The 15229-nt window shown below is 37.6% G+C and overlaps 1 protein-coding gene across 5 annotated transcripts in view; it reads left to right on the forward strand.

Annotated features, from left to right (window-relative positions):
* The window catches only part of ZC3H12C (zinc finger CCCH-type containing 12C), an 84965-nt gene extending 69936 nt beyond the window's left edge, over positions 1-15029 (forward strand). For all 5 annotated transcript variants that reach the window (XM_054437437.2, XM_054437436.2, XM_054437433.2 and 2 more), the window contains exons 4-6: positions 291-525; positions 4212-4318; positions 5277-15029. In XM_054437437.2, coding sequence (XP_054293412.2) covers positions 291-525; positions 4212-4318; positions 5277-6673 — 1739 coding nt within the window. In that variant the 3' untranslated portion in view covers positions 6674-15029. The remainder of the gene's footprint in view (positions 1-290; positions 526-4211; positions 4319-5276) is intronic.
* Positions 15030-15229: the final 200 nt, after the last annotated feature.

A 15229-nucleotide genomic window follows, 5' to 3' on the forward strand; every position in this document is an offset into this window, starting at 1 on the left:
CTTAAGCAAAAGCTTCGCATAATGACAGTCAGAATTTGCCCAGTCATGTTTCACTTTTACATGGTTCATATTTTTTTAACTAGTTTTAAAGTCTTTATTATTAAAATTCCTGAAGGAAAAATACTATTGAGAGTTGGAAATGATGCTGTATCTACAAATTAAATCATAATCCCTAATTAAAGGATTACATATATACAGCTTATGTTTTAGAGTTTCACATCGTATGAAAGTTGCCATGTGTGTTACCTGTGTATTTACTTTCTGCAATCCTACTGTCATTATTCTTGCAGATCAGGAAATTTTACGTAAATTAGAGAAGGAGAAAATCCTGGTGTTCACGCCATCCCGGCGAGTCCAGGGGAGGAGAGTGGTGTGCTATGACGACAGGTTCATCGTGAAGCTGGCTTTTGAGTCGGACGGTATCATTGTGTCCAATGATAACTACAGGGATTTGGCTAATGAGAAACCAGAATGGAAGAAGTTCATAGATGAACGATTATTAATGTATTCATTTGTCAATGACAAGTAAGTAAAACCATTTACTTGCCAATGATATTGCTTCTGTGAAAATATAACTATCCCTGGCAGCTGCTACAGAATTCTCTTTTTGCCACTGTCCAGACCTCAAACAGGTTTCTAACAACTGATCTCCCCACTGTTCCTCAGTGGGAATCAGGAAAACTGCAGAATCATTGCCGGAGGTGGCCCGGTGTGAGTGGCAGGCCCCACCTTTCCCTGTAAGTCACTCATAGAACACCTGAGGCAGAGGAAGTCTTCTAAGACTCTGTCTGGAGAACCTGAGGAAACAGACACGGGGAATTCCCATCTTCACCCTCAAAGGACTGCCTTTTAAAATCAATTTAGAGCATTGATAGCTTACTAAATAAGCCATGCTTGGCTTAACAACAGGGATACGTTCTGAGAAATTCATCCTCAGGCGATTTCGTTGTGGGTGTGAACATCATATAGTGTACTTACACAAACCTAGCTGGAACAGCCTACTACGCACCTAGGCGATGTGGTACATACAGCCTGTTGCTCCCAGGCTACCAACTTGTATAGCATGCTACTGTACTGAATACTGTGGGCAACTGTAATACGATGGTACGATATGTTTGTATATCTAAACATACCTAAACACTGAAGAGGTATATATACCATAAAATATGGTATAAAAGATTTCTAAATGGTACGTCTCTGTAGGGCACTTACCATGAATGGGGCTTGCAGGACGGGAAGTTGTCCTGAGTGAGTCAATGAATGAATGGTGAGTGAATGTGAAGGGCTAGGACATTACTGTAAACCACTGTAGACTTTATAAACTCTGTATACTTAGGCTGTGCCAAATTTATCAAAAAATACTTTTCTTTTTTCAATAATATATTAACCTTGGCTTATAACTTTTTTACTATTAATATATAAACTTCTTAGTTTTTAAAACTTTTTTCTCTTTTGTAATAACACTTAGCTTAAAACATTGTACAACTGTACAAAAACATTTTCTTTCTTTATATCCTTATTCTATAAGCTCTTTTCTATTTTTATTTATTTTCTTTCTTTTTTAAGTGTTTGTTGAAAACTAAGACACAAACACATTATCCTAGGCCTACACAGGGTCAGGATCATCAAAAATCACTGTCCTCCACCCCCGCATATTGTTCCCCTGCAAAGTCTCCAGGGGCAGTACTGTGCATGGAGCTGTCATCTCCTATGGTAACGATGCCTTTTGAAATACTTCCTGAATGAACTGCATGAAGCTGTTTTACAGTTAACATTATTTTACAAGTAGAAGGAATACACTCTAAAATAAAAACAAAAAGTGTAATATAGTAACTATATAAACCAGTAACATAGTTGGGGATATTTTGTTTTCTTTTGTTTTTTGTTTTTTGAGACGGAGTCTTGTGCTGTCGCCCAGGCTGGAGTGCAGTGGCGCCACCTCGGCTCACTGCAACCTCCGCCTCCCAGGTTCAAGCAATTCTCATTCCTCAGCCTCCTGACTAGCTGGAATTACAGGCACGCCCCATCACACCTGGCTAATTTTCGTTTTTTTTTTTTTAGTAGAGACGACGTTTCACCATGTTGGCCAGGCTGGCCTCAAACTCCTGGCCTCAAGTGGTCTGTCTGCTTTGGCCTCCCAAAGTGCTGGGATTACAGGCATGAGCCATCACGCACAGCCAGTGACATCATGGTTTATCAACTATTATGCACAGTCCATAATAGTATGTGCTACACTTTTATACGACTGGGGGCACAGTAGCTTTGTTTGTACCAGCATCAGCATGATCACAAACACATGTGTAATGCATTGTGCTATTACGTTACCAGCAACTTTTCAGCTCTATCGTCATATATGCAGTCCATTGTTGACCAAGATGTTATGCAGTGCGTGACTGTACCTGAATTTTTAAAGTTCTTATACTAATGTAAGACTCTGGTCATGATCAGAGTCTAAAAGTTGATGAATGAACAAATGACATCAAGCATGTCTCATGAGAAGTAAATATATTTATAAATATGTAGAAAAAGTTCACCTCTTGTGCTAATTAAAAATGCAAATGAATCTAAAAAGAATATATTTTCTCATTTAATTCACAAAAATAATTTTGTGTATGCCTTGTGCTATTAAAGAGGCACTGATAGGTTATTCGGCAGAGGTTCACAGAAGCCTTAAGAATACTGTGTTCCATCAACCCAAAAATCTCATTTCTTGGAATATATAATGAGGAATAAATAAAGACCAGATGTGTTCATTTCTGTATTATTTATAATTGCAATAATTCAAGGGCAACTAAATGTACAATAGAGAAATCAATCGAATTATGATACATCTCCTACTGGAATATTATTCAGCTCTTCAGAGTTATTATAAAAAAAAAAGAATTATGTCAGGTGTGGTCTCTACTAAAAATCAAAAAAAAAATTAGCTGGGCATAGTGGTGGGCGCGTGTAATTCCAGCTACTTGGGAGGCTGAGGCAGGAGAATTGTTTGAACCCCAGGGGGGCAGAGGTTGCAGTGAGCCAAGATGGTACCACTTCACTCCAGCCTGGGTGAAACAGCGAAACTCTGTGTCAAAAAGAAAAAAAGAATCATTATGAAGGCTATTAAGAAACATGGGAAAGTTTTTTTGTGTTAAAAAGACAAAGTGTAAAATTATATTTGTGTTTCATTAAAGCCATGTAAAATGATGTGTGCACAATGAAAAAGACTTAAATCTAACACAGACCTGGAAAGTAATTGTATTAAGATTGTGGGATTGAGTGACTTTATCTTCTGTTTTGTAACATGTAATGTTACCATATTGTTTTGTAATAATAAACACTGTGGTTGCTAAGTGTTACTACTCAGCCATGTTGACACTCCTGTAAGGGTTCATACATTATTCCCATTATTCACATTTTATAGGTAAATACTTGGGTTTAAGTTCAAATGGTGATATAATGAATAGCAGAATTCTTCAAGCATAACTTCTTTTCATTATTCATGGCATAAATTCTTCTCTTCTTTATTAGCCCATCCGAAATAGTAGGCTTATTTCCTTAACATTTTTTTCTATCTCAACTGAGAAGCTCATTCAAATAGGGGAAGAGAATAGATTGGAGTTAGATATCATTGAATCTTGACTGTACCATGCAACATTGGATAAAAATCACTTAATTTATCTAAACCTAAATTAGAAAAGTTTACATATCTGTAAAATGGAGCTAATACTTCATGGGATCATGGTTAGGATGCCATGGTGTAGTGTGTAAAGTGCCTAGCACTAACCGATGTTTGGTAAGTTCGTACCTTCCCATTGTGTTCTAGCCGCCTCCCTTCTTCTCAGCTGCTCCACCTCGCCCCACCTGCAGCAATCCACTTCATGAGGTGTATGTTGATAAAGTTCTCCTAAAGTGTCACTGAAATCGTTTTCTAAAACCCTTAGAAAATCCCAAGACTGAGAGGAAGGAAGAATTAATAGGACATGCTCAACTCAAAACTTACTTGAATTAAAACAAATACAATTTCAGCTCAAAACAGTTCAATTTTCATTAAGAAATGAGAACTTCATTTACTGATTTCTTTTTTACTCTGTAAACATGGAATCAAAACACTTGGATTAAAATTGCTAAAAAAATTCCTTATAGAGGGAACAAATCTTTGTACTCTTTTTAGAATTAAATTATCAGCCTCCTACTTAGGTATCATTTTTTTATTATCTCCATGACAGGTTCATGCCCCCTGATGACCCTCTTGGCCGACACGGCCCCAGTCTGGATAATTTTCTGAGGAAGAAACCTATTGTTCCTGAACACAAAAAGCAGCCTTGTCCATATGGTAACTTGCTTTATGAATATTGGGTATATGCCTTTAGAACACAATATATTATTAAACTTCTGTTAACAAAAATAAACACTTAAAATTTTGGATGGTATAATAAATATGCAGTTCTTTGGATTCCAATTAAATTTCAGAAAACGTCTTAGCCATGAAAAAGAATTATTTTTACCTTTTTGGATTCAATACAAATGCATTTCCTTATATTAAAACATGGTTCAAAAAACACTGTTAATTCTACATGAAGTTAGTTTTGAAGTGAATAAAAATTTGGAGTTTTTTCATCTAGATACAAATCAGATGAGCATGGTTCTATCACCCTACAGTAGTACACTGTGCTCTTCAAAACACAATTTCCTACCTAATTATAAAGTCCTACTGGAAGAGAAGAGGCAGGTAGCAGTTGAGGACACGGAGGTATTAGCCAAAAGTTCTGGAAGTGGCTGGGTGCAGTGGCTCAAATCTGTAATCCCAGCAGTTTGGGAGGCCAAGGTGGGCAGATCACATGAGGCTGGGAGTTGAGACCAGCCTGGCTAACATGGAGAAACCCTGTCTCTACTTAAAATACAAAAAAATTCACCAGGCATGGTAGTGCATGCCTGTAATCCCAGCTACTCAGATGGCAGAGGCATAAGAATTGCTTGAACCCAGGAGGCAGAGGTTGCAGTGAGCTGAGATCACACCACTGCCCTCCACCTGGGTGACAGAGCAAGACCCTGTCTCAAAAAAAAGTTCTGGAGGTGATTATTACTTATTCAGCCAACTTCCTCCTGTTCTTGATAGTAAAGAAATGAGAAGACTGAGAAGTGACGTTTCTCAAGAGTAAAGAACAGGGTGACACTTAGCACAGCTCCCATTTCTATCATTGTCTCTTCTACAAGTTAAAATCATAGGGCCAAACTGAGTTTTCAGGATCTGATGGTGTGCTCCTTTGCCTAATTAATTTTACTCTTCTTAGGAAAGAAGTGTACCTATGGACACAAGTGCAAATATTACCATCCCGAAAGGGGCAGTCAGCCACAGCGGTCAGTGGCTGATGAACTCCGTGCTATGTCTAGAAATACGGCAGCCAAAACTGCAAACGAAGGAGGACTGGTGAAAAGCAACAGTGTTCCTTGTAGCACCAAGGCTGATAGCACTTCTGATGTCAAACGAGGTGCTCCAAAGAGGCAATCAGATCCAAGCATAAGGACTCAAGTCTACCAAGACCTAGAAGAAAAGCTTCCCACCAAAAACAAATTGGAAACCAGGTCTGTACCTTCCTTAGTTAGCATCCCAGCTACTTCTACTGCAAAACCCCAAAGCACTACATCTTTAAGCAATGGCCTTCCATCTGGAGTTCATTTCCCCCCTCAGGATCAAAGACCACAGGGACAATATCCTTCAATGATGATGGTAACCAAAAATCATGGAACGCCAATGCCTCATGAGCAGTATCCAAAATGCGACTCACCTGTCGACATCGGATATTATTCCATGTTGAATGCATACTCAAATCTGAGTCTCTCAGGCCCACGAAGCCCTGAAAGGCGTTTCTCCTTAGACACAGATTATAGAATAAGTTCCGTAGCTTCTGACTGCAGCAGTGAAGGGAGCATGAGCTGTGGGAGCAGTGACTCCTACGTGGGTTACAATGACCGGTCCTATGTCAGCTCCCCCGACCCACAGCTAGAGGAGAATTTGAAGTGTCAACACATGCACCCTCACAGCCGCCTTAATCCTCAACCGTTCCTCCAGAATTTCCACGACCCCTTAACCAGAGGGCAAAGTTACAGTCACGAAGAACCAAAGTTCCATCACAAGCCTCCTCTTCCGCACTTGGCTCTGCACCTGCAGCACTCCGCTGTGGGCGCCCGGTCCAGCTGTCCTGGCGACTACCCCTCTCCTCCAAGTTCAGCACACTCTAAGGCACCACACCTAGGGAGGTCCTTGGTGGCCACGAGAATAGACAGCATCTCTGACTCTCGACTTTATGACAGTTCTCCTTCACGACAAAGAAAGCCTTATTCCCGCCAGGAAGGCCTGGGAAGCTGGGAGAGGCCAGGTTATGGGATCGACGCCTATGGGTACCGGCAGACTTATTCCTTGCCCGATAACTCCACACAGCCGTGTTATGAGCAGTTCACCTTCCAGAGCCTCCCTGAGCAGCAGGAGCCAGCCTGGCGGATCCCATACTGTGGAATGCCGCAAGATCCCCCAAGGTATCAAGACAACCGAGAAAAGATTTATATCAATTTGTGCAACATCTTCCCACCTGACCTTGTGAGAATTGTCATGAAAAGGAATCCTCACATGACAGACGCCCAGCAGCTCGCCGCAGCCATTTTAGTGGAGAAATCCCAGCTGGGTTATTGAAAGATGATGCATCTTTGTGGTGTTTAGTAGTTTTTTGTTCAGCTCAAATGCTGAGGGAGGTTTGCTACAATAGCACATGTGATCTCCTTCTCAGCAAGGAGGTTATATAGTATCCATTTATGTGAAATACTGTATCATGGAATCTGTATGTATAGCCCCACATGGTGGAAGTATCACGGGATTGCTTTACATTTAAACTTTTTTTTTAACATTTCCTTTTTAAAGCTATATCCTTGGCTGGAAATTTTTCCAGTTTGATTTAATAGATGTTTCTGTGATCTTTGATATTAATCTTTGGTGCATCAGGGGTTTATACGCAGCACTTTTTATCCTTGTTTTGTGTTTTATTAACTTGGTGTTTGTCTATCCAATTGCAAGCAATTACAATACTTTCAGAATGTGGGACATTTGACTAGACCTAGCAAACTGTTTTTTCGAGCCAAGCTTAGTTAGACTCTTTTACAGCTTTTTAAGTTATTTTTATTTGGGGAAAGTGGGCTTCTTTGTGCTATAATCATTATTTATAGAAACAAAGATATACTACAGCACTGACTTTATATTTTAAACAAAATGTAAGTTACCAGTTTTATGTTGAAATGGGTTACAGTATATATTAGAATGATTTACAATATGGCACTTTTCGATGTGTTATTTTTGTTTGGATTTTCTTTTTCTGTTAAGAAATTAGTTAATTTAATATGGTCAATTTAAAAGAAAGCAGATGCAATCAATGGAAAAATGTTTCCATTTTTTAAAAATGAATAAGGCAAAAGCTGTAACTGTTACAGGTTAGAGCTTTGTTATCCAGCTATGATGTGCTTCTTGACAGTAGAAGTGGAACTGAATTCCTAGATTTCCATTAACCTGTATTTTTAATATGTCTGTCTTTTTGTTTTGGGGCACAACAATACTGGATAAAACAACCCTTTCACAGCACTTGCCTGTTTTTAATGAATCTAATTATTCACAATGCAACTTTTATATTTAACATACTCTTTAGCTTTCCTGCTATTTATCAAGGCTGGCCTGAGGTGGGTTTATGTGTTGAGGATATGCAACATTTCTTGATACTGCACTATAGAAATGGTGATGGAGGAGTTGTAAATGGTAACTTAAAATTTTTGTAAGATATTGTATATTTTCCATTTTCCTGAAGGTAGTTTTCTTGGGGGGCCTGTTATATTATTAAGGCCAGACTCTTGCCACAAATAGTGTAGTTTTAGATACAGACTAAGGTCTGTTCTAGTATTAGTAAGGGATATTTCTGGTTTCAAAGTCATGGGTTTTGCTAGCGGTGAATACATTTCTGTGGAGTTGAAGATAGATTTTGCAGTCAGTGGCAGACAGTTGTGTGATTGACGTCACTTGACTGTTGCGTCCAGGTTTTGAATTGTACTTCATGTAACAGATGCATTCAGATCTTTTTCTGTAGTCTGCTTAGATGCCCTGGCTATTCTGATTATTCTACATGCTACAGTTTGAAGTGAAGCCCTGAAAAACCAGAAAGTACCTTTTACTGTTGATACAAATTGTATCTTTTTAACTATAAGAACTATTTTGATTTGTAGATCTAGTTAAAACACAAGTATGTAACTATGATTAGACTTTTGGGCAACATTTTATCCCTTATTTAAATACAAATTTTTAAAGTAAAATTGAGGTCTAGAATAGGTTAGAAAATAAAAATAACAATTTAGATAAATGAAAGTGTCTGTCTTAGTTTTATATAATATATTAAAACACATTAAATAAATTTATTGGCATTTTCTTTCTCCTAAAACTTACCTAGTGTGAACTTAAAATAAAGGTAAAATGCTGCCTGAAAATAATGTCCAAGCACCTTTGACTAGGATAACATTTTCACTACTTGTGTGACACTGTGTGTTGCACGAAGTAGGATTTGGGTATACAGTAAATGCTTCTAAAAGGCATTGTGCATATTGACATAACCAATAATCTGAACCGTGTTCAGCAAACTTAATTCAGGAAAGTGGTATTCTACACAATTATTGCTGTTGTGTTTGAAATGAGCGTGGCACTCATCTGTACCCAGAAATAATATGGGTGAAGCCACACAACCCATTCTGAGTGGTGTCTGTCTGAAAGCAACCCTACTCGCATGTGAAATTGTTCTCCTTGATTTGGTCACTATAAAGCAAGTTTAAATGTAGAGGCTAACTCAGTGCCAAAAACAGGGTTACAAATGTGTAATATCTTTTATTTTAGTCATATTCTAAGACTTTTTTTTAGTATGAAATCACTTTTAAATTATACATGTAGGTTTTGCTTCCATTTTCTTCATTTTACCATTTTAATTATTTGAACATTCGCCAAATTTTACATTTATTTAAATGAGATCTTAGGTGAGATGTGTGTGACACTTTGAATTTGACCTCGTGTTATTAGCTGACTATTTGTCATTGCCTCGTGGATTTTAAATTATGGGAAAATAGTGTAGCCAGCTGCCACCTCTACTGAAGTGAATAGCTCTGAACTACCCACACTAAATCCTTCAGTGTAATTAATTATGAGTTTAAAAATAGCAGTTTTCTTATGTGAAGAGGACAATTTGTCCCCTTTTTTGAAGCAGCAATGTTGCGTTCAGAGCTGTAGAACGAGATAATTGGCAGACTTTAGGTACAGCAAATTCTTACTTATCTAAAGCAATAAGTCAAAGGAGTCCATCATTAAATTAAATCCATAGCTGATCACAAGCCTTCATTTTAGCCAAAACTTTCTCTCTAACCAAATCTTTTACCAGACTTGCTAATAAATAACCAGAGAGATCTGTTAATAAGTGAAATTGCCAGAAATGGTCAACTGATCGAAAAAAAAAAGAATTCAGACTGGAGTATTTTGCTCCTGAATAATTGACAGTTGACTGTACTTTACACAGTAATTAGCCAGTCTGTTGTCTCTGTGTCTTAGTCCAGAGGGAATAGTACCCAACTGGCCAAATACTGGCCCTTAGTATTTCCTCCTTTCTTGCATGGGATACAGATGTTTTCAGTCTTGTTTTTATGATCTCTCTATATATCCTGATAAGAGTTGGTCATTGACTTACACATTTGGAAGAAATGCGCACCAGTATAATATATTTGATACTGGTGTAAACTTGAACTTTGTGTTTTTATGAAAATTCATTTATGAGAATATGTAATATAACTGAAGAGTATTTTATGTATATCTATATACACAAATATGTATTTGTTATGAGGTATTAAAAACAGGGGTTGGGGGGAGTGCTTCTGATGGCTAACTTTTCTCTAATTAAACTATGTTTCTTTTGAGTTGTGAACGACCAAGTCTGGGGTCTGGATGGCCATTGATAAGATTTAGAACCACTTGGATGGAAAGCAATTCTTCACTGGTTTTATTCTTGGTATTTTCAAAGAATTATTTTGATATTTTTAATAGAATGTGTAATTTTAAAATACACAAAAAACTTAAAGTAGTATTGATTATACAAATGATTATTTAACATGTTCTATGGATGTATCTATATGTATATAGACAGTAATATATTTATAAAACAAATATACTTTGCTTATGTTATAGCTCTTAGTTTGTGACAGGTTGGAGGATGGCTCTGGGTGTGTGTGTGTGTGCGTGTGTGTGTGTGTGTGTTTTCAGAACTCTCAAGCTGTTTTCCCTCTGATTTACAATGGTATTTACTTTAAAGTATGTTTGGTTTTCATTATTCTTTTTGCTCTCCAACTTCCTTATTCAAGATAAAATAAGATGTACAGTTTTCTGGCCATTCTGTTGGTATGTGGTGCACCCATTTTATTGTCATCTAACTCCTGGAGAATTCCCACGTGACCTGAAATCAAACAGATTCTGGCTGGGCATAAATATATTAAATATGGTAATTCAGCTAACAGTTAAGTTTCCAAGGTATACACCAACAAATAAAATGAGGTATTAAAAAGAGACGAATTACACACATGCATTAGAATAAGAGAAAACAGAGTGTTAATAAAAGTAAAGAAACATACACTGTCTTAGCCCCCTAGGGCAGGGGTTGACTTTTTCTGTAAAGGATCAGATAGTAAATAATACAGGAATCATATGGACTTCAAATGCCATTGTAAAAACTACTCATGTCTGCCTTTATAGCATAAGAACAGCCACAGATAACATGTAAATGAGTGTGGCTGTGTTCCAATAAAACTTTATTTACAGAAACAGGAAGCCGGTCAGATTGGGCCTGTGGGCCATAGTTTGCTGATCTCAAGCAGTAAATCCTAGTATGTTAATAGAAGAAATCATAATTGCATTTCAGTTGACATTAAAAGAAAATCTGGTAGTTTTCGATGTCCTTCAAAAGAGGATTGTTAGACATTCATATTAAAACATCTTAATTCATTTGAGTTTTTTTTACCTGTTTACACCCATTATTTATTAGAGAGATTTCTTGTATTTAACCACAAAAGAAGCACTCTGTTAAAATGTTTTAATATGTATTGAATTTCTTTCATGAACCTTTCATTTCTGTTGATAAATGGAATCCCTTACCAAACTTTTGTTTTTTAAAGTCTCATGGACCAAAGAAATTCTGTTGCAGCATTTAATTAGCCACAAATACATTTTGGCTGCATTTACCAGTTACATTTTTCTGTTGGTTTTGGCTTCTAATAAATAACATATCTGCCATTCTTTAAAAATGATTTTTAAAAAGATAAATATACTGTAATTTCACATGCTATAGCTTTATTCTGTAAGATTAAAAATTGTGACTAGCATGATTGTAGCTATAATATGAGTGGCATGTTACAGTGTAACTCTTTATGAGAAATAAAAGGTATCTCTGCTTTGTCTGTCCAGATCTTTAGGATTTTTAGATGCCTTGGGACTGTCCTTGGTGAATGATATTCTTCATATGATGATATGTAATTTTGAATTCGTTGGAAGTACACGCTGCTGAGCATGTTCATTCGCAGTGCTTTATACCGGGTGTTGCATCAATAACATCATTTTCATAAGAACATTTAAACAGCATGAACATCATTATCCACTTAAATAGTTAAACTTTCTTTTAAAATTGGAATGCAACTCTAGGTTTTAACAATGTTTATTGTTTTTTAAGTGGTTACTTTGTTTTTCCTTAATACTTTCTATTAACTTACTTATTACTCCTGTTGCAGTGTTACTGTTATGTATTAGAAGTGGCTTTTCCCCTAAGATCCTTAGTCTTTCAGATTTAAAGACAATTTAAGGTATTGGCCATTTGGCAGTAGAAAATGTGCATGTTTTAACTTGGTTTTATAAAATCCATAACGTTTTACTTCTTGAACCATGTACCAAATTTGCCAGTTTTCTGTCCAAGTATTTCAGATGAATAACAAAATGTTGTTCATTAAAGCTTTCGCCACCTTTCTTAAAGCAGCTTATGTTCCAAGGGAAAAAGGCATTGAAAAGCAATCGTTTGTTTTTATGAAGAATATGTGTTCAAATTCCTTCAGTTTTTTTGAAATTATAAATTTCTTACCTTATGTGAAATATTCACAAACGTGCAAACAAACTTCTGCAGAGACAAAGCATTTCACTGCAAGTGTACCAGGTTATTGATTTTATCTTTTCCTTTCAGGGTTTTTTCCTCCCAAACCAGAGTCGTATGCTGCTAGTAGAATTTTTTATTTGATCCTGCGAACTTTTCTTATAGGAAAAGTAAGGCAAAGGATGTTTAGTGCAACCATCTGATAAACTAATGTGATTGTATTTATCCTCTGTTCTGTGTATTTCTGTAATGGAATCTTTACAATTCCCAAAGCAGTATTTTAGACCTACTGGAAATCTGTATCAAAACAGCTATGTGATTCTGCCACTGAGAAAAAAAATTTTTTTAATTCGTTTTTCTTATGCTGGTTTGTTTTTCTTTAATGAAGAAATTGATCTCATATGGCACCATAGATGCTAAATAAATAAAAGCATCATACTTCTCTAGTTTGCATTCAGTGGGTCACATTATGAGCGTTGTGTAAGATAAACACATTGTCAGTATCAATGTAAATGTTAGAGCCATGATTAATTCCTATGAAAATTGAAATTAAATGTCAAAGACAACTAGACATAACTTAAGGCATGATGAGAGTGTTTTTTTTTCCTGAACCCGTCATTATAGTGTTGGTTCCCGGTGCTTTTGAAGTATGATCAGGTGTCTGGCTAAGAGTATTGTTGGTAGGGACCTCATCCAGGGAGTTTGTAAGGTAATGCTACATGGCACGGACATCCTCTTTTCTGATTATGAGGGCTGCCAGTTGATTTAAACTGTATCGAAAAGGCTGGGCGCAGTGGCTCACACCTGTAATCCCAACGCTTTGGGAGGCCAAGGTGGGCAGATCACTTGAGGTCAAAAGTTTGAGACCAGCCTGGCCAACATGGTGAAACCCCATCTCTACTAAAAATACAAAAAAAAAAAAAAAAAAATTAGCTGGGCTTCATGGCGCACGCCTGTAATCCCAGCTACTTGGGATGCTGAGGCAGGAGAAGGCTGCAGTGAGCCAAGATTGCGCCACTGCAGTCCAGCCTGGGTGACAGAGTGAGACTCCGTCTCAAAAAAAAAAATGTATCAAAAAGACTCATATTGGTGCAGTGGTATTTACTAGGATGCACAAAACTTTGAGCCCTGATGTCCATGACACCCTGACAGGTAGTGGGGCACAGAGAACGAGGGTCCACACATCCCGCTTCTAGTTAACTTCTTTAGCTGGCCTGGAATGTACGGGGCCACATAGCCAACAGGAATAAGGATTTTGTTTGTAAAAATAAATTGAATAGATTTGAATGAACAGAAGCTGAAATTTTTATCTCTAATAGTTGTTGAGGCTGGAAAACTTAGATCATTGTGGGGAAATGCTCTGCTTCTGTGAAATTCCTGCACAGATTGGGAGAGATTGCAGTCAGCTGTCAGGTACTCCAGGGCTGTGTTTGAATCTCAGTCCTGCACCTATTACTATGGTAACTATATATATGAGACACAATATGTAAAATTTGGGCAAATTCTCTTTCAGAGTCTTTCATACACAGTTGTGAAATGATCCGAATGCCTATCTCACAGGCTTATTATCACTAGCTACATGGTGGCGATGACCGTGGGCGTAAGGATGACTCAAGGACAGATGCAAACAAATACAATGCGGCATCCACCCTGTTCTTGCTGAAGTAAAACAGCAATCTTCGCTGTATCCCGACTATTCTAGACAGCAGTGTCTTCCTGACCCAATTGTCCTAATAATTTTCTCTTAATGAAATACTCTGTTTCCGATGCAGTCACCGTATTGTCATGGTCTTCATGATTTAGCATGTGGACGTTCTGTGTCATTGCGTGAGAAGCCACTATTTCAGAGAGCAGGTTTCTCCTCCTACATTGCTTTTTGGACCTTTGCTTTTCTTCTTTTTCCCTAAAATTTCCATTTGCATTGTTAAGTATTCTTTTTTTCCCCCACTTGATTACTTTAAGCTGTGTAACTGCGAGCTTATGGGTTTAGACCATTTATTTTGGCTCTGCCAGCAGATTTGATTATTGATGTTTGATTGTGGACAGAGGAGTCAGCATATTTAAAATAAGCATTAGGTGTGAGAGTTCCCCAGGTACTTCCACAGGCTGAGCCAAGAATCCAGGAGAATATTCTATTAGGCAACAGTGTTACCTGGGGTAAGGACTGTATTTCTTCTCCACCTATATCACTGGGTAAGAAGAATGGGTTAATACTCACTGATGAGAATCTACAATGAACTCCAACAAATTTACAAGAAAAAGACAACCCCATCAAAAAGTGGGCGAAGGACATGAACAGACACTTCTCAAAAGAAGACATTTATGCAGCCAAAAAACACATGAAAAAATGCTCACCATCACTGGCCATCAGAGAAATGCAAATCAAAACCACAATGAGATACCATCTCACACCAGTTAGAATGGCAATCATTAAAAAGTCAGGAAACAACAGGTGCTGGAGAGGATGTGGAGAAATAGGAACACTTTTACACTGTTGGTGGGACTGTAAACTAGTTCAACCCTTGTGGAAGTCAGTGTGGCGATTCCTCAGGGATCTAGAACTAGAAATTCCATTTGACCCAGCCATCCCATTACTGGGTATATACCCAAAGGACTATAAATCATGCTGCTATAAAGACATATGCACACGTATGTTTATTGCGGCATTATTCACAATAGCAAAGACTTGGAACCAACCCAAATGTCCAACAATGATAGACTGGATTAAGAAAATGTGGCACATATACACCATGGAATACTATGCAGCCATAAAAAATGATGAGTTCACGTCCTTTGTAGGGACATGGATGAAATTGGATATCATCATTCTCAGTAAACTATCGCAAGAACAAAAAACCAAACACTGCATATTCTCACTCATAGGTGGGAATTGAACAATGAGAACACACGGACACAGGAAGGGGAACATCACACTTCGGGGACTGTTGTGGGGTGGGAGGAGGGGGGAGGGATAGCATTGGGAGATAAACCTAATGCTAGATGACGAGTTGGTGGGTGCACTGCACCAGCATGGCACATGTATACATATGTAACTT

The sequence above is a fragment of the Pongo pygmaeus genome, chromosome 9 (assembly GCF_028885625.2).
Source record: "Pongo pygmaeus isolate AG05252 chromosome 9, NHGRI_mPonPyg2-v2.0_pri, whole genome shotgun sequence".
Taxonomy (NCBI): Eukaryota; Metazoa; Chordata; class Mammalia; order Primates; family Hominidae; genus Pongo; species Pongo pygmaeus.